The 18,973-nt window shown below is 26.0% G+C and overlaps 1 protein-coding gene across 2 annotated transcripts in view; it reads left to right on the plus strand.

Moving 5' to 3' along the window:
• The window catches only part of LOC130667394 (voltage-dependent calcium channel type A subunit alpha-1), a 225,795-nt gene extending 212,882 nt beyond the window's left edge, over positions 1-12,913 (plus strand). Inside the window, exons 31-35 of one of the 2 annotated variants that reach the window (XM_057468927.1) lie at positions 527-917; positions 3,599-3,720; positions 5,624-5,793; positions 6,406-6,438; positions 8,725-12,913. In XM_057468927.1, the coding sequence (XP_057324910.1) occupies positions 527-917; positions 3,599-3,720; positions 5,624-5,793; positions 6,406-6,438; positions 8,725-9,305 (1,297 nt within the window). In that variant the 3' untranslated portion in view covers positions 9,306-12,913. The remainder of the gene's footprint in view (positions 1-526; positions 918-3,598; positions 3,721-5,623; positions 5,794-6,405; positions 6,439-8,724) is intronic. The other variant, XM_057468928.1, reaches the window with a different exon arrangement.
• The last annotated feature ends 6,060 nt before the right edge of the window (positions 12,914-18,973 follow it).

The following is an 18,973-nucleotide window of genomic DNA, read 5'->3' on the forward strand; positions in this document are numbered from 1 at the left end:
TAACTATCCATTTTTTTGAAAAAGTACAAGATACTTTTTTTGTAGAAAATTTCAATTGCTACAAAAAAGGTTTCTTGCAATTTTTGCAATAACTCAATAATTACAGAGATATTTACAAAAAACTAGGTAGACTTTTTTTTTAAATTCCAACAGAAAATTTTTTTCTCGATTCACTAAAATAAATATTTTTTTTTTAAATTAAAATTTTTTTAATTGACTTTATGTCAAAGTAAATTTATTTCCTAAGAATTTGCCCCAAAATTTAGTTCAAAATTTTACAAATTATTAAAATTGTCTATTTTTATATAAAAAGTCTTTTTTTTTTATTTAGTCCCAACTCGAAAATTAAATTTGTTGAAAATTTTGATAGCTGGCTGAAGACAATGGAGTCCTATATACAACTATGACTTATAATTCGTACCGGAAGTGTGACCGTTGAGGGTTAAACAAAAAAAAAATTGTTTATTTAAATGAATAATAAAAACTGAGGGATAATTACGATATAAGTATTATAATTATGTTACAGAAATAAAAAGGTGAACTGGAAGATGTCTCATCAGTACGATAAACTAGGGAGCAGCGGAGAGAGTAGCCAGGGAGTGGGTGGGTCTGGGGTTGTAGTTAACGGCGAGGAACGCGGCCCCGAGCTAGAGCCATTGCTGGCAGAGTCCTCCCAGGGCCATCATCACCACCACCACCACCACCACCACTTTCACCACCGCAACCACTATGACCGCCATCACCACCATCATGATCATCATGATAACTACCGATATAACTACGATACCGACAATGATTATAAATACTATCATCACAATTATTATCATCATCATGACAACTACCATCACCACCGACAACCCTCGTACTATCAACACCAGAACACCTACGCACCTCGCTCCTCAATCCGTTACCTCAAGGTGTCGGCTCGGTCCATTTAAATTCAACAAAAATTTTATTTTGTTTTGTTCATTTTTTCTTTTAAGGCCACTTACTTCTTTTTTTTTTTAATATAAAATTAGTCAGTTTAGTTTCTTATTTTTTTATTAAATTTTTTTTTTATTTTATTAATTAAGAGAACAGTTACTTTTTAAACGGTTTTTTTTTGAGCTAAAAATCTTTACGATATTGGAAGTAATTTTTTTATTTCGGATATTTTTTAATTCAAAAATAATTTCACGGAAAAAAAAATTTGAATTTAAAAATTTTAGACCGCTAAGATTTTTATTATCGATTTTAAAAAATTGTTTAACAAAAATCAGAAAAATTTTCATCTTTACTTGAAACTAATTTAAAAATTTTCAAATAATTTTTCGAAATTTTTTACTTAGAAAATCTCATTGTATTTATTTTTATATTCTTTCTTTATTTAAAGAATCAAAATCAAATTTTAATTCTGATTTTTTTTAATTTTCAAATACTAGACAAAATTTTAATTTATAAATTAATGAATTTTAAAAAACCAAATTTGTAATTTAAAACGTAAAGGTTCTTTTAATTAATTTATTTATTACATACAAAAAAAGTCAATTCTCAAATAATTTCTTTTTATCAATGGCCATTTTGATTAATAATTAACTTCTTTTTACTACAATATTTAGAAACAAGAAGCAGAAAGTCTCAATGTCATTTTTTATTTCTGATCACTCTTTTATACAATTTATCCTCTTAGAATTCAATTACTCTGTTACAAATTTTTTTTTTATTATTGTTTACATAGTGTAGATTAGACCGATTCAAAAAAATCAACTATTTTTTCTTTTTCAAGGACATTTTCAAGAGTTACAGCGGGGTAAAAAAAGGCCTGTTAAAATTAGAGCTCAATATCAGCATCAAGAACTTCCTGATTGCAATTTTCCGTTTCCCATTTAAATAACATGGGAAATTTTTTTTGAATTTTACAACTCATTAACGAATAAGTATACCGAAGAAATCAATACATATTTTTGTAGAGAATTGAATGCTCTACAAAAAAAGTCTCTCATTATTTTTTGATAAATTCAATAATTCAGAAGTTATTTGAGATCGAAAATTTGTAGAATTTTTACTATTCTTCCACTTTTCTAATGAAACTATCAGACTTTTTGAAAAATGTCACAGGAGCTTTTTTGTAGACCGTTTCATTTCCAACAAATTACCTATCATAAGTTTTTCAAAATACTTGAATACTCTTCAGTTATTTGTATTGGAATTAAAATCAGCCGTAATACAACTTCTGAAACTGATTGATTTTGAATGCGAATAACTAAAGAGCATTCAGGAATTTTGAAAAGCTTGTATGAGATAATTTGTTGGAAATAAAACGGTCTACAAAAAAGGTTCTGTGACATTTTCCGATAAGTCTGATAGTTTCACCAGAAAAGTGGAAAAACAGTAAAAATTCTACAAATTTTTGATCTCGAATAACTTCTGAAATATTGAATTTATCAGAAAATGATAAGAGACTTTTTTTGTACAGCATTCAATTCTCAACAAAAATGTGTATCGATCTTCTCGGTATACTTCTTCGTTGATGAGATATAAAATTCCAAAATAAAAAAAAAATTTTCCCATGTTATTTAAATGGGAAACGGAAAATTGCAATCAGGAAATTCTTAATGTTGATATCAAGAGCTCTAATTTTAACAGGCCTATTTTACCCCTTTGAAACTTTTGAAAATGTCCTTGAAAAATAAAAAATAATCGATTTTTTAAAATCAGTCTAGTGTAGATAGATAACTGTCTTTAGGTCAGGAATTTTTTACACTCGATAGACTAGAAAAAAAAATCCCGTAGATAAATCGTTACACAATAAAAGTTTTCCCAAAACACTTAACGCAGATCTAGAAAAATGTTTTAAAAAAAAGGGGATTAGTTATAACAATTAGTTACCTAACGTGTTAGTAAAGTCTCACCCGTCCCTAGCTGCTTTCATCCTCGTGATTTATTTATAATAAAAATAATTGTTTTAAAAATAATAATAATTGAGTTAAAGAACGTGGACATAATTCACGTTCTAAAGTTTTAAAATTATAATAATTTAATAATTGTTGTGGTAAGTAATTATAGATATTAATTTAGGTAATCGATAGTCATAAATCATTGAATTAGTTTTTTTATTAATTTATTATTTATAACAATAAATAATATAATTTTAATAAAAAGCATAATTTTTTTTTTTTTTATAAAATTAACACTAAATGCATGTGCATGGTTATTAAGTACGACGCATGTTTAATAATTAAACTGCAATAGCATTTAAATAATTTTTTTATTCATCATTTCTTACTTAAACTTTTTTCTTTTTTTTTTTTCTTAAATTCATACTCATTTAAATTATTGAGCTCTCTACTTCGCTAATTTAAAATAACGCTGTCTCCTTACGTCTTCTGAATAAGAATTTTTATAAAAATTCTCTATTTATTAGACGTGATTTTAAAAAAAAGTTGGAGGCAAAAGGCGTCCATTAATTAATAATATAAATGAAAAACTAATTTTTTGTAAGCAAAGGAACCAACGATACCTATGATTTTAATAAATAACAAATAATACTCCTTTACATAGTTTTATTTATAATAATTATTTATATTTATTTTATTAAATTGTATATTTTTATTTGAAGGATCTACAGGATGTAGTTAGTGATTCACGTGTGGGAAGCCTTGAAAGTTTAACGCATACTGGCGATCGTCTTCATTCGCAACCACTTCATCCACGACTTCATTCACGATCACCGAGTTTAAGGTAATTTATTTAATTATATTCATTTATAAGTGTCGTATCTGAAAATTTGACTCTTCAACGATCGCAACTGATGAAACCATGGAAATTTAGATTAGTGATAAATACTACCCGTGAAAAAAAATTGTTGAAAAAAGGTTGAAAAAGCGTTGACTATTCTAAACTTCAAAACGTGACACAATGACAAACTTTTTTTTATGTTTTTTAAACTTCTGAAAATTCAAGGAAGAAATCAATGACTGATTTAACACTCTTGAGGTAATTGTCCTGCTACAATATTGTCAAAAAGTTATGAGCCATATGCGCGGTAAGAGTAGGTTAGATGGTAGTTAAAATCAGACATTGTTTTTGTCTGATACTGCACGGAAAAAAATTTTTTGTGACCATAAGATTATAAGATAACTTACGGTAACAAAATTCTGCCTTAATATACGAATAACGAAGCATTCGTTGGGATTAGAATGTTTTTGTAATGCTAGCGAATTCTTAGTTGGGCCAATCAATGGTTTGTAACGGTAACAAAACTGTTGTGTTCCAATAAAAAAAACTGATTTGTTGAAGTTACAGAATGAATTTGTAGCAATAACAAAAATTTTTGTAATCATAAGCTAAGATTACGTACGGTAGTAAATGCCGGCTTTAAAATACGACGATATTCTTATAATAAACATCATGTGTTCTCATAACAAATCGACTTCTTAATTACGACACAAATTCATTTGTTACTATAACAAATGAATTTGTGGATGAATATCAGGACGAAATCCGTTTTTTCCGTGTGTACCCGCGAAAAGTTTACCTACGCACTACTCATATATATGTATACACAAATACTGTTAAACATTTTCTTAAATTATAATCTGACAACTTCGCATTTGCTCTACCAGTTGCTGCATAGTGTACTGAGTATCTGTTTAAATTAATGCTCAAAGAGTAGTATCCATACTCGCGTATTGCGTTGTCAGATTGTATTTGTAGATTCACCGACATGTAGATTTTTTCATTTATTGTTGAACTTTGCGTTGCTATATTTCAACAGTGAGATGGTGAATACTTTTTTTTTTAAATTCAGGACAAATTCATTAATTTTCTGTTAGTTTTTTAAAAGTTTATGACTGTTAGTTTTTTTATTAGAATTTCGAACGCGACTTGAAACGCATACTCTTCATTGCTTGCAGTGTTAATTATCCGAACTTTGATTATAAATATCTCGAATTAGAGATGATCAATCGACTTCAAATTTTAATGTAATTGTATCTTAGTACCCTTAATAAGTATACAAAATTTCGAAATTTTCTGACATTATGCTCATCACCCGACAACTACCTCAATTCTATTAAAATATACAAAAAAAAAAAAATATATTTAAAAACAGCTTTTTCTAGCCATATTTTGCACTAAAAAAATTTTTTGGTCTGAAATTGGTTTGTTCGTCTGGCAAAATAGGCATTGAAACTCGCAGTTTCAGCGCAGGTTATATGAGAAATAGTATATTACACAACAGAGAAGAAAAGTAGGATATCCCAACTCATGTGTAATTAGCAAACTATGTATACTATTCTTTACCAGATCTACACCTGAAAGTTTAAATTTTTGCCCTGTTTAGAGGGAAAAAAGCCGTTCTTTCCTTTTATAAGAAAACAAATGATAAAAATTAGCGCATCCGCGATTTTTCCCGCATTCAGAGGCAAAAATTTAAACTTTCAGGTGTAGATCTGGTAAAAAGTAGTATACACACAACAGCGGAAGGTAGGACGTCCCAATTTGCGGGTTTGCCAATTACACACGACTTGGAATGTCCTACTTTTCTCTTTAGGTTGTGTAATATACTATTTTTTACAATAATTTCCTGGAATTTGTGAATTTATGAATTAATAACCAATCAATTAAATAAATAAAATTATAGGAGACATTCGCCGTTACATAGATCACCATCACCATCGAGAAGACCAAGGTACGATCACCATCATTCGCAATTTCATGACGTTGGTTTTAGCGATACAGTGACCAATGTCGTGGAAATTCAACGGCATATTCATCATCCACACTCACAGTACAATCATCGGCATAAAAGAGGTACGAATTATTTATTTTATATTAAAGGTTTATTAACTTGATGATTTTATCGTTTATCAGCTGAGAATTATTCGTTTATTAAAAAATATTTACCAGACTAATAATTAAAAAAAAAATCATTTCAATTTTTGAATACCAATCAAAAACTATTAATATCAATTTTAAGTAAATTAATTTATGAAATTTAATTATCATAAATTTATAGAATCAAGTCTTTGACATATTGACTTTTAAAAATTATAATTTTTGCATGAATTTCAAAACTATTAACTTGCAAGTATTCATGACGTTATTTAAAAAATCCTCTCAAAGGATCAAAACCTCTTTTTTATCCCATGAATCTTTCGAACTGTTTGTGTGTGTTGACTGTTTCATTGTATGTTTTATGAAAATTTTCTACGATAATTTTTTATGAACTAAATAAAAAAATTTTCAAATACAATTACGTATGTAAATGTTCTTTTTTTTTAATAATTCAAAGCTGACGATAAAAAATCATCTAATATATTAATGAATGTTGCTATAAATGATTTCTCCGCAAGAGGCAGAGCTCTATGTGACTTGATGTAATATGTTTTTTTCTCATTCTTTTGGGTTATGCGCTCTACACAGACTATTACGACCACTACGACTATTATGACGATGGTAAATTTTCACAAAAAAAAAATCAAAAAAAAGAAAACTTAAATAATAATTAAAATATACTTTATCTACTATCCTCCACCTTTTTCTTCTTTAATTGTTTGAGCTTTTGCAATTTGTTTTGTTTTTCATTTATTGTTATTATGATTTTAAATTTGAAAAATTATTATAATTGCGTTTAATTTAATAGTATCTCATACATCATGTGGAATCGGTATAATACTCGATGTCACTAGATGTATATATACAATAGTTTATGTAATGAATGCACGAAGAAAAACGCCGTTAAATGTCTAAAGTCAGCACCATACTGTCGAAGTCATAAAAATAATTTTTCTTTTTTATTATTAAAAAAGATTTATACTTCATGAAATTAACCCTAATCCGGTGTCGCTGTTTTCAGCACCCGTAAACGTTGAACATGGATCATTAACGTCCGCCGCTTCTTTAACTGTTATTCTGTAAGAAAAAATCTGAATAAATTCGTAGGTCTTTTTGATAAACATTTTCATCAAAATTCGGAGGCATGTTGGCTGTTAATAGGAAAATATTTGGACAACGACCCAGGTTCAACCGATTAGGGTTAAATACTTTTCACTTAAAAGAACAAGTCAATAAAGAAAAGTCATCTTTGCAGCGTCTTCAGAAAAACACTCTGGAGATTGATAAATATCTAACCAGGTGGTTAGTAAATGGGCAGTCACGTGGTTTAATTAAAACTGAAGGAACGAAAGATTACCAAATACTGAATTTACCTTCTCGGCAGAGTTCATGAACGCACTATGGTAGTCGACTCGTTTCTCTGGTTTAACCAGATATTATTTATGAACGCAAAAGTTGCATCTTTCTCTTCCAGAGTGAATTTCTGAACACGCCCTTGGTGTTTTGTCCCATCAATTAATGGAGATATGTAAGGTTACAAAATTCAGCTGACGTTGCCTTGATCTGCACATGCGTGTGCTGATTAATCAAATGCGCATGTGCAGTCTAGAGATTTTGGTCATGTTAATAATGCAGCTAAATTCAAAGTGACGTCAGAAGAGAGAAAAGCGATAGGTTAGTTATTGGCTTGAATTATTGAGTAGGGATATATTCCGCCCATTTCAATAAATTCAGTGTCTTAATATAAAAATGAGTGTTTTCATATATATATTAAACCACTCGTTTGACCAATCAGAAAGGACTGTATTTTAATATAAAAATTTATGAGGCTGACTTTAGACATTTAGCGGCGTATTCTTCGGCATGAGTTACATAAAATTTATTATAATAAGGGTTTTTTAAAAGTATTATTGTTATTATTATTATTATTATTATTATTATTATTATTATTATTTTATTTTTTTTTATTTTAAAAATTATTATAATTGTGTTCAATTTAAATTTATTATAATTATCGTTTATTTTAAGTATTATTATTATTATTAGTTATCGAATCCTATTACAGCACGAAGTACAACACCTTTTTGTTTACACAAACAAAATAACAATATACACTTCACATTAGGTCTACAAACACAACACTTTAGTTTAGTGTCAGACACAGTGCAATTTTTTTTTTAAATAATATTTTTTAAAATATTTATTTTATATTTTACTATAATATTAGTTTTATTTATAAAAATTTATTATAATACACTTCAAAAAAAATTGCACGTGACAGAAGCATGTGCTTAAAAAAAAACACGTTCATCTCACTTACACAATTTTTTTCCGAAATTAGCGTATCATGCTGATATCTAAGTATGCGATATCATTTTTATTCAGCTTGCTGCACATATTGAAGAAGATGATGATTGATCATTCAAACAAATATTTAATTATTTATTTATTTTTAATCAATCAATCATTAGATTACTATACATTCCGCTAATTTTTTATCTCAAAAGTTGATCTACCAAAATTTTCAAATTTTTATTTAATGCTTGAAATATTTTATTTTCAGTAGTTTTATTATTAATTTCGATATTTTTTTCAACATAAGCTTTTATGGGATAGTAAAAAGTGCTGAAATTTACGGCCTATACATTGGAAAATACTTTTTTTTCTCCGTGAAAAACCGGAGATTTTCCAACGCTTTGAAAAATTTCATAAACTCCAAAATTAATAATTAATTTCCAACCTGCATTGAATCCATAAATTTTCCAGTACAATAAAAAAAATTCACCATCTTCTTCAGTAAAAAAATAAAAAATCCTCGCATGTATTCCTTGTGGTTAAAAAATTTGCTTGAACCATAAGCTCCCAATTCCAGACGACTCATAAAAAACCTAAAAATTACCTCCATAGGTCCATGGAGTGCGTCAACGAGTCCCGCGCGGTCGCCAAGTCCCGTGCATCGAATGGATCATGGGCGCCATCACTACGGAACAACGAGCTTAGAGCAACGTTCTCGTAGCCCGAGTCCAGCCTCACGACGTCAACCAATTCACCCTCATCACCACCATCATCATCCTCATCAGCACAGCTACCCAGTGCTAGTGACTCGTCGCGGGCAGGGACGTCGTTTACCTCCAACGCCCAACAAACCATCAACATTACAATTAAAACCATCCAATATTAATTTTCCAAAATTAAACGCATCGCCAACTCACGGTCCACACTTAATGGGACATCATCCATCGGCACAATCCTCAATCCATCATATGGGGCATTCGGTACCAGGTAATATACCACCATCAGGTCCACCTCAATGTCCATTAAGTTTCGAGCAGGCAGTAGCGATGGGTCGTGGTGGTCGTTTACTACCTAGTCCCGTACCAAACGGTTTCAAACCACAGCAATCACAAACTGCTGGTGGTTTGTCATCAAGTAAACAAAGGATACCACGATCTCGACATTCAGATAGCGATGAAGATGATTGGTGCTAGCCAACGTGGGACCCTGGACGGTGGTCCGGTGATGTTGATACTTCATCAAGAGGTCTTTCTGCTTGTGCATGACGTATTACAACAACCATTCCATCAATTTATATATCTATAGGACATATTATTATTATTGCAATAAATAATTGTCTTATTTATATTTACGACGACCAGAAGGGGTCATTTAAATAAATTCATTGGCATACGAGCCTTTCATCTAGGACACTATTAATTACTTAATTATGTATATATACATATACGTATATATATATCCCTAATAAATTTATCTATTTATGTATATAATACGTTTAAAATAAGTATATGCGTATTTATACGACGTTTAATAATTAAATCGACTCGATCATCTATTTGTTAATTTATAATATTATTTTAAAATAAATTATATGCCAACTTGTGATGCATCCAAAGTTCTGCTGGTCAAGTAATTCCGGTCGGATTTAAAACTATATAAATAATGAGCCGCTTTTTATACGATTATTCATGCTCTCGATCAACTGACCAGCAGAACTCGTTTCTACTTCACGAAAGAAGTTTATGGTTTTAATTATAATTAAATAAATTAATTGGTTAATTAATTTACTATTGGATGCGTAATATGATGGCATTTTATAAACTAAGTTGGGTAAGTGTGAGCCGGATTCTCACTACAAGATAATTATTTAATTACGATAATCGTGTCAGTGATTCGTCTCCGATTATCGTGATTTAAATAAGAATCGAGATGAAAATATAAATATTATAAATATTATACATAAATATAAATAGAAAGACAAGAAAAAAATAATAATGAAGCAAATCGATCAAGTGCTTATTATATTAATATATAATAATAATAAAAGACTTTTAATTAAATTTCTCATAATAGATTGTCACACTGCCCGGGTCACCGGGGTCAGCTATCAAATAAAATAGAGCTTGAAAATAATCTGAGGACTGACAACTGAAAGCGATCTCGGTGAACGGTTTAAATAAAAACAAAAAAAGTTACGCAAGATTAAGAATAAATAAAAAATAAAATACTAATTATATGATAAATAAATTATTTAAAAAAATCCAAAAGTGCGATCGTGTAGGCGAGTTTAATAAAATATAAATATATGTTTAAATCCTCGCCTCTATTAACGCGTAAATCATTGCGTCGTTTAGATATCACTCTCGTGTTTTCACTACACTTTAAATAAATTTAATTAAATCCTAACTAGATTCTCTAGTAATTTAATTATTATTGTGTAATAAATTATGAGTAAATACTTATGGTAGTTAATGAAATAATTTATTTAAATAATAATAATAATATAATAAATAAAAGTGAAAAAGGATTTAAATATAAATTTAATTGTGAAAAAGATGACTGAGAACAATTGAGACTCTGATTAAGCGAAATTGATTTTTTAAGATTTAAATATGTAAACAGGGTTTGAATTTTTCCGACTTAAGGAGGTTTGATGACTATTATTTAGATAATAAATGCATCGAATTTTTTATTGTAGCTAATGCCAAATTTTTCTAGTCTTTTTTTTATTCAGGGTTGAGGTTCACGGGATTCGCTTCGTAATTGGTTACAAATAATTAATAAATAATAAAACAAGACATTAATATAAATAATTAAATATTTAAATTCAATAAAAACAAATTATTAAACTTAATTACTATTTGTTGTAACAATTTATTAGTAAACTTTTTAATTAATTAAATATAAAATTTTATTAAAGTCTGCTGTTAAGGTTAAAGTAATTTGGGGATATGCGCATGCGCGGGTAATATTCACGGTAGTAGTGCGCATGCGCATTTAGATATTAAAAGAGTGGGGACAGGGATTCGCGCAGTTGTTGATCAGCCGTCGACTCGAATAGATGGATTAAATATTTCGTTTTATTTAAATAGAATGAAATAAAATTGATTGAGTCTATGGAAGAGTTAAAATTTATTAAAATTTTACTTTTAATTATTAATATTAATTAAAATATATGTTATATAAAAAAACGTTAAGTATTACTGTCCTTGATATTATTGTTAAATTTATTTAATGTCTATGCTTAAATATTTGATTCATTCGTGGGTTAATATTTCTATTAATTATTCGTGTGCTTACAATTTGAATAATATATGATTACATAAATCCACGAATGGAATAAATAACTATTTGTTCAAAATTATAAATCGTGTGTTAATTACTGTTGTTTATTTTATAATAATAATATTGATATTAATAATGATAATTATGTAATTTGATCAAAATTTTTAAATATTTGATATACTGCCATCCGTAAATTGCGTATAAATCATCCATAATTGTAAATTTATCTGGCAAAAATTATAAAAAGAAAAAAAGTAAAACAAAAAAAATAAATTTAAATTAAAAAAAAAAGTAATCAGCATAAATTTATTTGATTATTTTTTTGTTTTAATAATTTTATTTAAAAATTGTTCCATATATTTATTTATTATAAATTAATTTGAATCACGTGATTTTCTTCCCTATGAACTTTTTTTTTTTTTTTAATAAGAATATAAATAATTTGAATAAAGTAAATTTCAAAAGTAGAATGACGGGCGTTTAAATGTGTAAAATTTATAATTAACGATGTTTTTCTGTGATAAATTAATACCCAAATTGTAGGATGCATTGACGCGTAAAAAATATTCCTCCTTCCAAATGAGTTAATAAATAAAATTAAATAAAAGAAAAAAAAAAATTAATAAATCTTAATTTTGAATCAGACCAAATTTATAAAATAAATAATGAATTGAATAAATAATAAATCGTAAATTTATTTAAATAAATAAATTGAGAATATAAACAATTGTCTATGCTACAAAGACAAACAAAAGACTACTGTAGATAATTGTACGATTGTTTACATTAAATACATAAATAAATACCGTGAATGACAGAGCTTGTATGTATGTATAAATTTATAATTACAATAATAATAATAATAATAATAATAATAATAATAATAATAATAATAATAATAATAATAATAATAATAATAATAGCAAAAATTATTAACAGTCACAAATGAACGAGAAGAAATATGCGCGATTTAAATAAATAGATGAATTAAAAATAATAATAATAATAAAAACAATAAGAAATAAAACGAAATTCTAGATATTTCTATACAATTGAAAATGTTTGAATTAGAATTGATATGCCGTTTCTTATACAATTAATAAAATCATTACGTTTGCGATAATTACGTGTTTTAGTAAAACAAAATAAAATTTATAAAAAAGAAAGTCATCGGTTAGAATACGCCGCTTTAAATATATAATAAATAATAATAATAAATAAAACGAATTATTATTAAAGCGAATATATAAGACAATTAATTAATAAACAATAGATATATAAACATATGTAAATAAATATTTCTCCCATAAATAATTTGCTATATTCGATCGTCTTCATGTAACTTAACATTAACTAAAAAAAAAAATTAAAAAAAAAAAAAAAAAAATTACAGTCATTACATTGGAGTCAAATTTAAAATTGTAAATTATCTGCCAGTTTTCTTATAATTATTAATTCATTAATTGATATTGAACTAAAACGATTTATTAATTGTTGAATATAATAAAACAATAATAGAATTTATTATTAAGAAAAAAAAGGGAATAAATAAAATTTTTGCGAGATATTATTTCGGATAATTATAATTCGACATAAGAAATAGTTATTATTATTATTTTTTTTATTAATTACTAAATTAGATAATTAAGCAAATTAATAAAATATCATCAAGTCGACAAAGAAAAATCTATTACGTAATTTTTTGCTTGGCAGTATTAAATATTTGGAAGAAAAAGAACAAAATTGATATTATTTATCTTTTATCGTTAGTTAGATCGTCTACTAAATTATTTTTAAATTTTTGGTAATTTTATTTTTTATAAAAATTTTTCATTTAAGGCAGTATTCTACTTTGAAGGCAAGAAAAAAAAACTATTTTTTATGAATTTTTAATAAGATTATGAATAAAGATATACATGTAGGGTTTGTTAGGCTCAATAAATACACTATTGAAATACATTTAAAAATATTTTATTATATATTTCATATATACTTTTAACATACAGAAACATCATTCGAATACAACGCCTCGATTAGTAGGTAGGTCTGTGCTTGCTATGAAAATTTCAAAAAACGACATTCTGAAACAGAAAATTTTTGAATTTTTAGATCCAATATATCACTAGAAACCGACTGAACTAGAATTTTTAATGCACATGCAAAAATAACAAAATGGCGCCAAAAGAAAAAAAGTCGCTTTATTACTTTTTTTCCGCCATTGTGTGATTTTTGCATGTACTTGAAAAATCCTAATTGAGCCGATTGCTAGTGATATATTGAATTTAAAAATTCATAAATTTTCTGTTTCAGATTGTCCATTTTTGAAATTTTAACACCAAGCGCAGACCCAAACGGAGAAAAATGTTAGCTCGAAACCTACCAATTTTTATTATGTTGTCGACCAAACTTGAAACAGGAAGTGAAGCATCTAAAGAATTATTATGCTGTATCACAATGTTTACTGTGCGCGAAAAACTTATTGATAAGCTTTAATAACAACTACTTTCATACATTATAATAATTGTGATACGGCATTATAATTTTTTATAAGAGTATAATAACTTTTTGGAGCCTTCACTTCCTGTTTCAAGTTTTATTTGGATGACAGCATAATAAAAATTGTTAGGTTTCGAACCAACATTTTTCTTCGTGTACCTACTAATCGAGGCGTTGTATTCGAATGATGTTTTTGTATGTTAAAAGTGTATGAAATATATAATAAAATTTTTTTAAATGTATTTCAATAGTGTATTTATTAAGCCTAACAAACCCTATATGCACAGTATAGGAAAAAAATCGGGGTAAGTCCAACTGGAGTAGGTGTTAAAATTTTCGGTGTTAAATTTCAATACCGAAAGCGGTGTTCACGGAAAAAAGAGCAGTTGAAAAATTACAGTTTCGTACAGTAGTTAAGCGCTCCGAGTCTGAAACTGTAAAAATTACATTTTTTATCAGTAAATTTTACAGAAATAACAAATATTACAGTTTCAAACTCGACATTGTCGATTTAAACTGTAAAATTTGCTGCTTAAAATTGTATTAATTTTATTACTATAACAAATTTCTAAAATTACAGTTTAAGCTTTAATGTTTAAAGATTTTTGCCCCGAAAGCCTTTTTTACTGTAGAAACTGTAATTTTTCAATTGCTCTTTTTTCCGTGTAAAATAACACTGCCACGGTGTAAATATTCTTTACCGGTGTTAAAATATTTTTTGGTGTTGAAAATATTTAACTTTGTGAATATTTTTACTTACTTGATCACGAAAGTTAACACAGTATTTTTATTAATTAATTAAATTATTGGTGATTGAAATGGTGGCCGTAAAATTGAGTAATTTTTAAATAAATCACGTATGACATGAATAATTATTTAAATAAGTACAAAGCAAAATTGAAATTTCCTCCAGATAATATTCATTAAAATTTTACATTTTTTTAAAAGTAATACATTTTTTTTTTCAAATTTCTATACGTGGAATTTTTTTTACACCGATTTAACACCGCTATTTTTACAGTGTATATCTTTATTCATAATCTTATTAAAAATTCATAAAAAAATAGCTTTTTTTTCGAGCGTTCAAATTAGAATACTGCCTTAAATCAATGATTATTTTAAAAATTTAAATTCGACCTTTATTTCCGCAATTAAATAATCAGCGTAATTATTTTATCAATTATACTCATTATAATTTTTTCATAAATAAGTTAACCACAGCCACAGAGAAAAGCTAAAAAACATTTAAAAACTTCGGAGTTAAGATTTGACCCAACATAAAAAAAAGTAATTCAATACGTAAAACATTAAATAAAGTTAATAAATAAAACTATTAAGTGGGGGATCGTTAGTGCTGTAATATAATTATCAATAAAAATAAATTCGCGCCTGAACTTTAATTGAATCCGGGTGAAAACTAAAAGTATTAAATGCAGCTAGTTAATTTTTTCAAATTGTTGATATAAACTATTTGACTATTATAAATAAATAAATAAAAAATAATAAAAGAAAAAAAAATAATAAATAAATTTAATTAATATTAATTAATGCAGAACAAATAAATTAGTTAATAATTTTAAATAAATAATTAATTAATAAGTTTAAATAAAGGAGTGAATATAAATAAATTAAACTGCTAATGCCCATTGATTAGTGAGAGATTTATTCATTTAATAATCAATTTAATAAATTATAATTAAATAAAACATATGTTTCATTACTTGCATTTAATAAAAATATATATATATATATATATGTATATATATATATACATATATATATAATCACACGTAAATAATTCGATAATTAAGGATTTTTCTACTTATCTATATAAATACTAAATAAAATAATTAAAAAAAAAATATATATCTGTACACGCCGTATAAATACACATACATTAACACATTATTATTATTAATAAGTATATATATTAATAATCATTATAATAATAAGTATAAATATATACATATGGTATAAATGATAATGAGAGTGGATTAAAAAATCTTGATTATAAAAAAAAGAAAGATATTAATTAAATTGAAAAAGAAAATAAATAAATAAATAATTAAAATAATGATAAATAAAATTACCCTGTCGATAATAATCACAATTCGTCACTAGACTTGGACGATCAGGCTCGGTAGAATTTCATACTTTTGCAAATAATCGACACTTCGATCTCTTAATAACCGAATAAAATAAAAAAATAAAATATATATATATAAATATAAATAAATATATATAATAAATTAATGAACGCGTTACGTTTAATTATTAAATCGTATGTATTTATTATTTATTTTACGTTTTATCCCTTTTTCACGAGGATTTAATAAATAAATTTTGATTAATATTGTTAGAGTTTGCATCTTGCGATATAAATATATATATATATAAATATAAATATATACATGTTGTTTGTGCGCCTGGCAATCAATGCTTAGTCGCTTGGTATAAATGACGGTAATTATTCTACTTTTTTTAAAAATTTATTTTTTAAATTTAAAGTATATTATTTTTTTACACAAATTTTTTTTTTTTTCGATAAAATAATTTATTTATTGGATTTGGATATCGTTTAAATGAATAAATAGAAGAATTTATATGATTACTTATATTTATTTTTCGTTTCAAAGTTAAAAATTAATGAGTGTGAATGTAGCAGACCTCAGACAAATTTGAAATTATAAATAAATAGAGTAAATAATTAAAAAAATAATATTTATAAAAAATGCACTTCTTATTTTCAAAATTTTTTAAATGCGCATTTTTTGTAAATTTAATTTCATTAATTATTTACTCTATTTATTTATAATTTTAAATTTCTCTGATGTCTGCTACATTCACACTCATGAAAAATTATTAAAAAAAAAATGAATTTGGTCTGAATAATTGAATGGAATGTAAAATAAAGAAATAAGCGACGAGCATGATTGTAATAATTAATGAATGAGATATAAATTACGGTGTATGATAAATAAACTAAAAAGAAATATTAAAAAAAAAAAAAATAAAATGAATGGAGAAGTAAAATTACGAATAAAAAAAAGTGTGGGTGTAAAAATTGATTTTAAAAAGACGCAAACATGCATTATTTAAAAAAAAAACAAACCTATGTATTTACGCAGTATCGGAGTACCTACCTACTTTGTATATGTATATATATCATATATTTATATCGATAGTTGATATAAATATATGAATATTATGCATACATAAAATGGCTAGTTCGATTTGCAAACTTAGTGTGTATCGTCGCTTGGAAAAAATGCCCAGTCATTACTCGCCAGAATTTTCAAACAAAACAAACTTTAAATAATAAAATACAACCTATTTCAAGTTAATTCTTTTTTTCTAACGAAAATATATAAATATATATTATTGAATAATATAGTTAATGATGTACTGTTTTGTCATTAAAATTGAATGATATTTAATTTTTACTTTATAAGACTATAAATATATATTATTGTTTCAATTATTTTAAGTAGAATAAATATATAAAAATTTATGTTTTTTGATTGCAATTATATATACTGTTCAACGGGTTATCGTGTCTGTTAATTTTATTTCAGGATCATAAGATACATCGATACACTAAATAAAATATAAAAATCGTCTAATGTCTATATATATAATAAATAAAATACTTTGTTATTATTAATTGAATTTTTTTAATAAAATAATAATATCAATTTTATATATTGTATTTATTAATTATCATTATTATTGTTTTAAATAATGCTTTTTTTTTTATTTTTTATTATTAAATATTATTTCCAACACTAAAATATATTAGTTATTGCAGCAGAATAAAGTTTATCAATACATATCACATGGAACAATTGTCACGCTTCTAGGTCACAGTTACGTGTAAGAAGAAATAGCAATGAGTCAAACTAAAAGCTAAATCATGTAACACTATTGATCATATTCTGTTATATACAACTGAAAAATGGAATAAACACATAAATTGAAGCTTACGAAATTTTTTTGAATCAAATTAGACGCAATAAGTCAAAATTTTAGACAGGGAAAAGTGATAAGAGGCAAAATGAGACACCTTACTTTTGTTACTAGAAACTTAAAATAGGCAATACTGCCAGGATTGATTAACTTGCCCTATCCTTATCTGCAAATCACGTCTAAGCATTAAAAAAAAAAAAAAAAACATTTTTTTTTCATTTTGATTAATGGTGCCCGATGAAAAAAGATTTTATACAATTGTATAAAATTATATACAAAAAATGGCCCGATCCAATTGTATACAACTGTATAAAAATTGTATACAATTCTATACAAAATATATACAAGTCTATATAATTATATACAATTTTATACAAATTGTATAAAATCTTTTTTCATCGGGATGTCTCATTGTTTCGTTTTGCCTTATCTTCATAAATTTTTGTAACTCTACTCGGATAAATTTACTTATTCTAAGATCAAGAAATCAAAGTTTCTTTATTTCTCTTTTACTAGATTCCGAAATCTCTGGCGGAATAAAAATTTAAAATCTTTTTTGTAGTCCGAAAACTCTATCGTGATGGTCGTAAAATTTTTTTTATGTATTGTTGGATTTGTTGATTGTGAATATACAATATACACTTTTTCTACGAACCGAAATCGATTGAAGTAATTGTGGAGCTTTACGATCACGGTTATGCACAAGAAGAAATAGAGATGGCTCGAACTAAAAGCATAAATATGTAACACTATTGATCGTATAATATCTTACATACATTTATTTATTTTTAAATATTATTCTATTGACAGATTTTACGCCACAGAAATAAAATTAATTTAATAATAAAACTACTCATTAATTGATATTAAAGCTATCGAAAAGTTAGTTAATGTAATAAAGAAAAAGAAGAAGAAGTGATTAAACTCTGAATAACCCAATTAACCATCGATGTTATCACTTTGATATTTGAAAATATTTTTAATTCAGTCCTGAATATTTTTTACCATAACCTGAATAAAATTTATTTGTCTGTTATTGTAAATATGGGTTTCGCACGATAGGTTTTTATCTAAATCAATATTGTGTGCTGCGATTATAAAGCTTCTAGTTTAC

This window comes from Microplitis mediator, chromosome 5, assembly GCF_029852145.1.
Source record: "Microplitis mediator isolate UGA2020A chromosome 5, iyMicMedi2.1, whole genome shotgun sequence".
Lineage (NCBI taxonomy): Eukaryota > Metazoa > Arthropoda > Insecta > Hymenoptera > Braconidae > Microplitis > Microplitis mediator.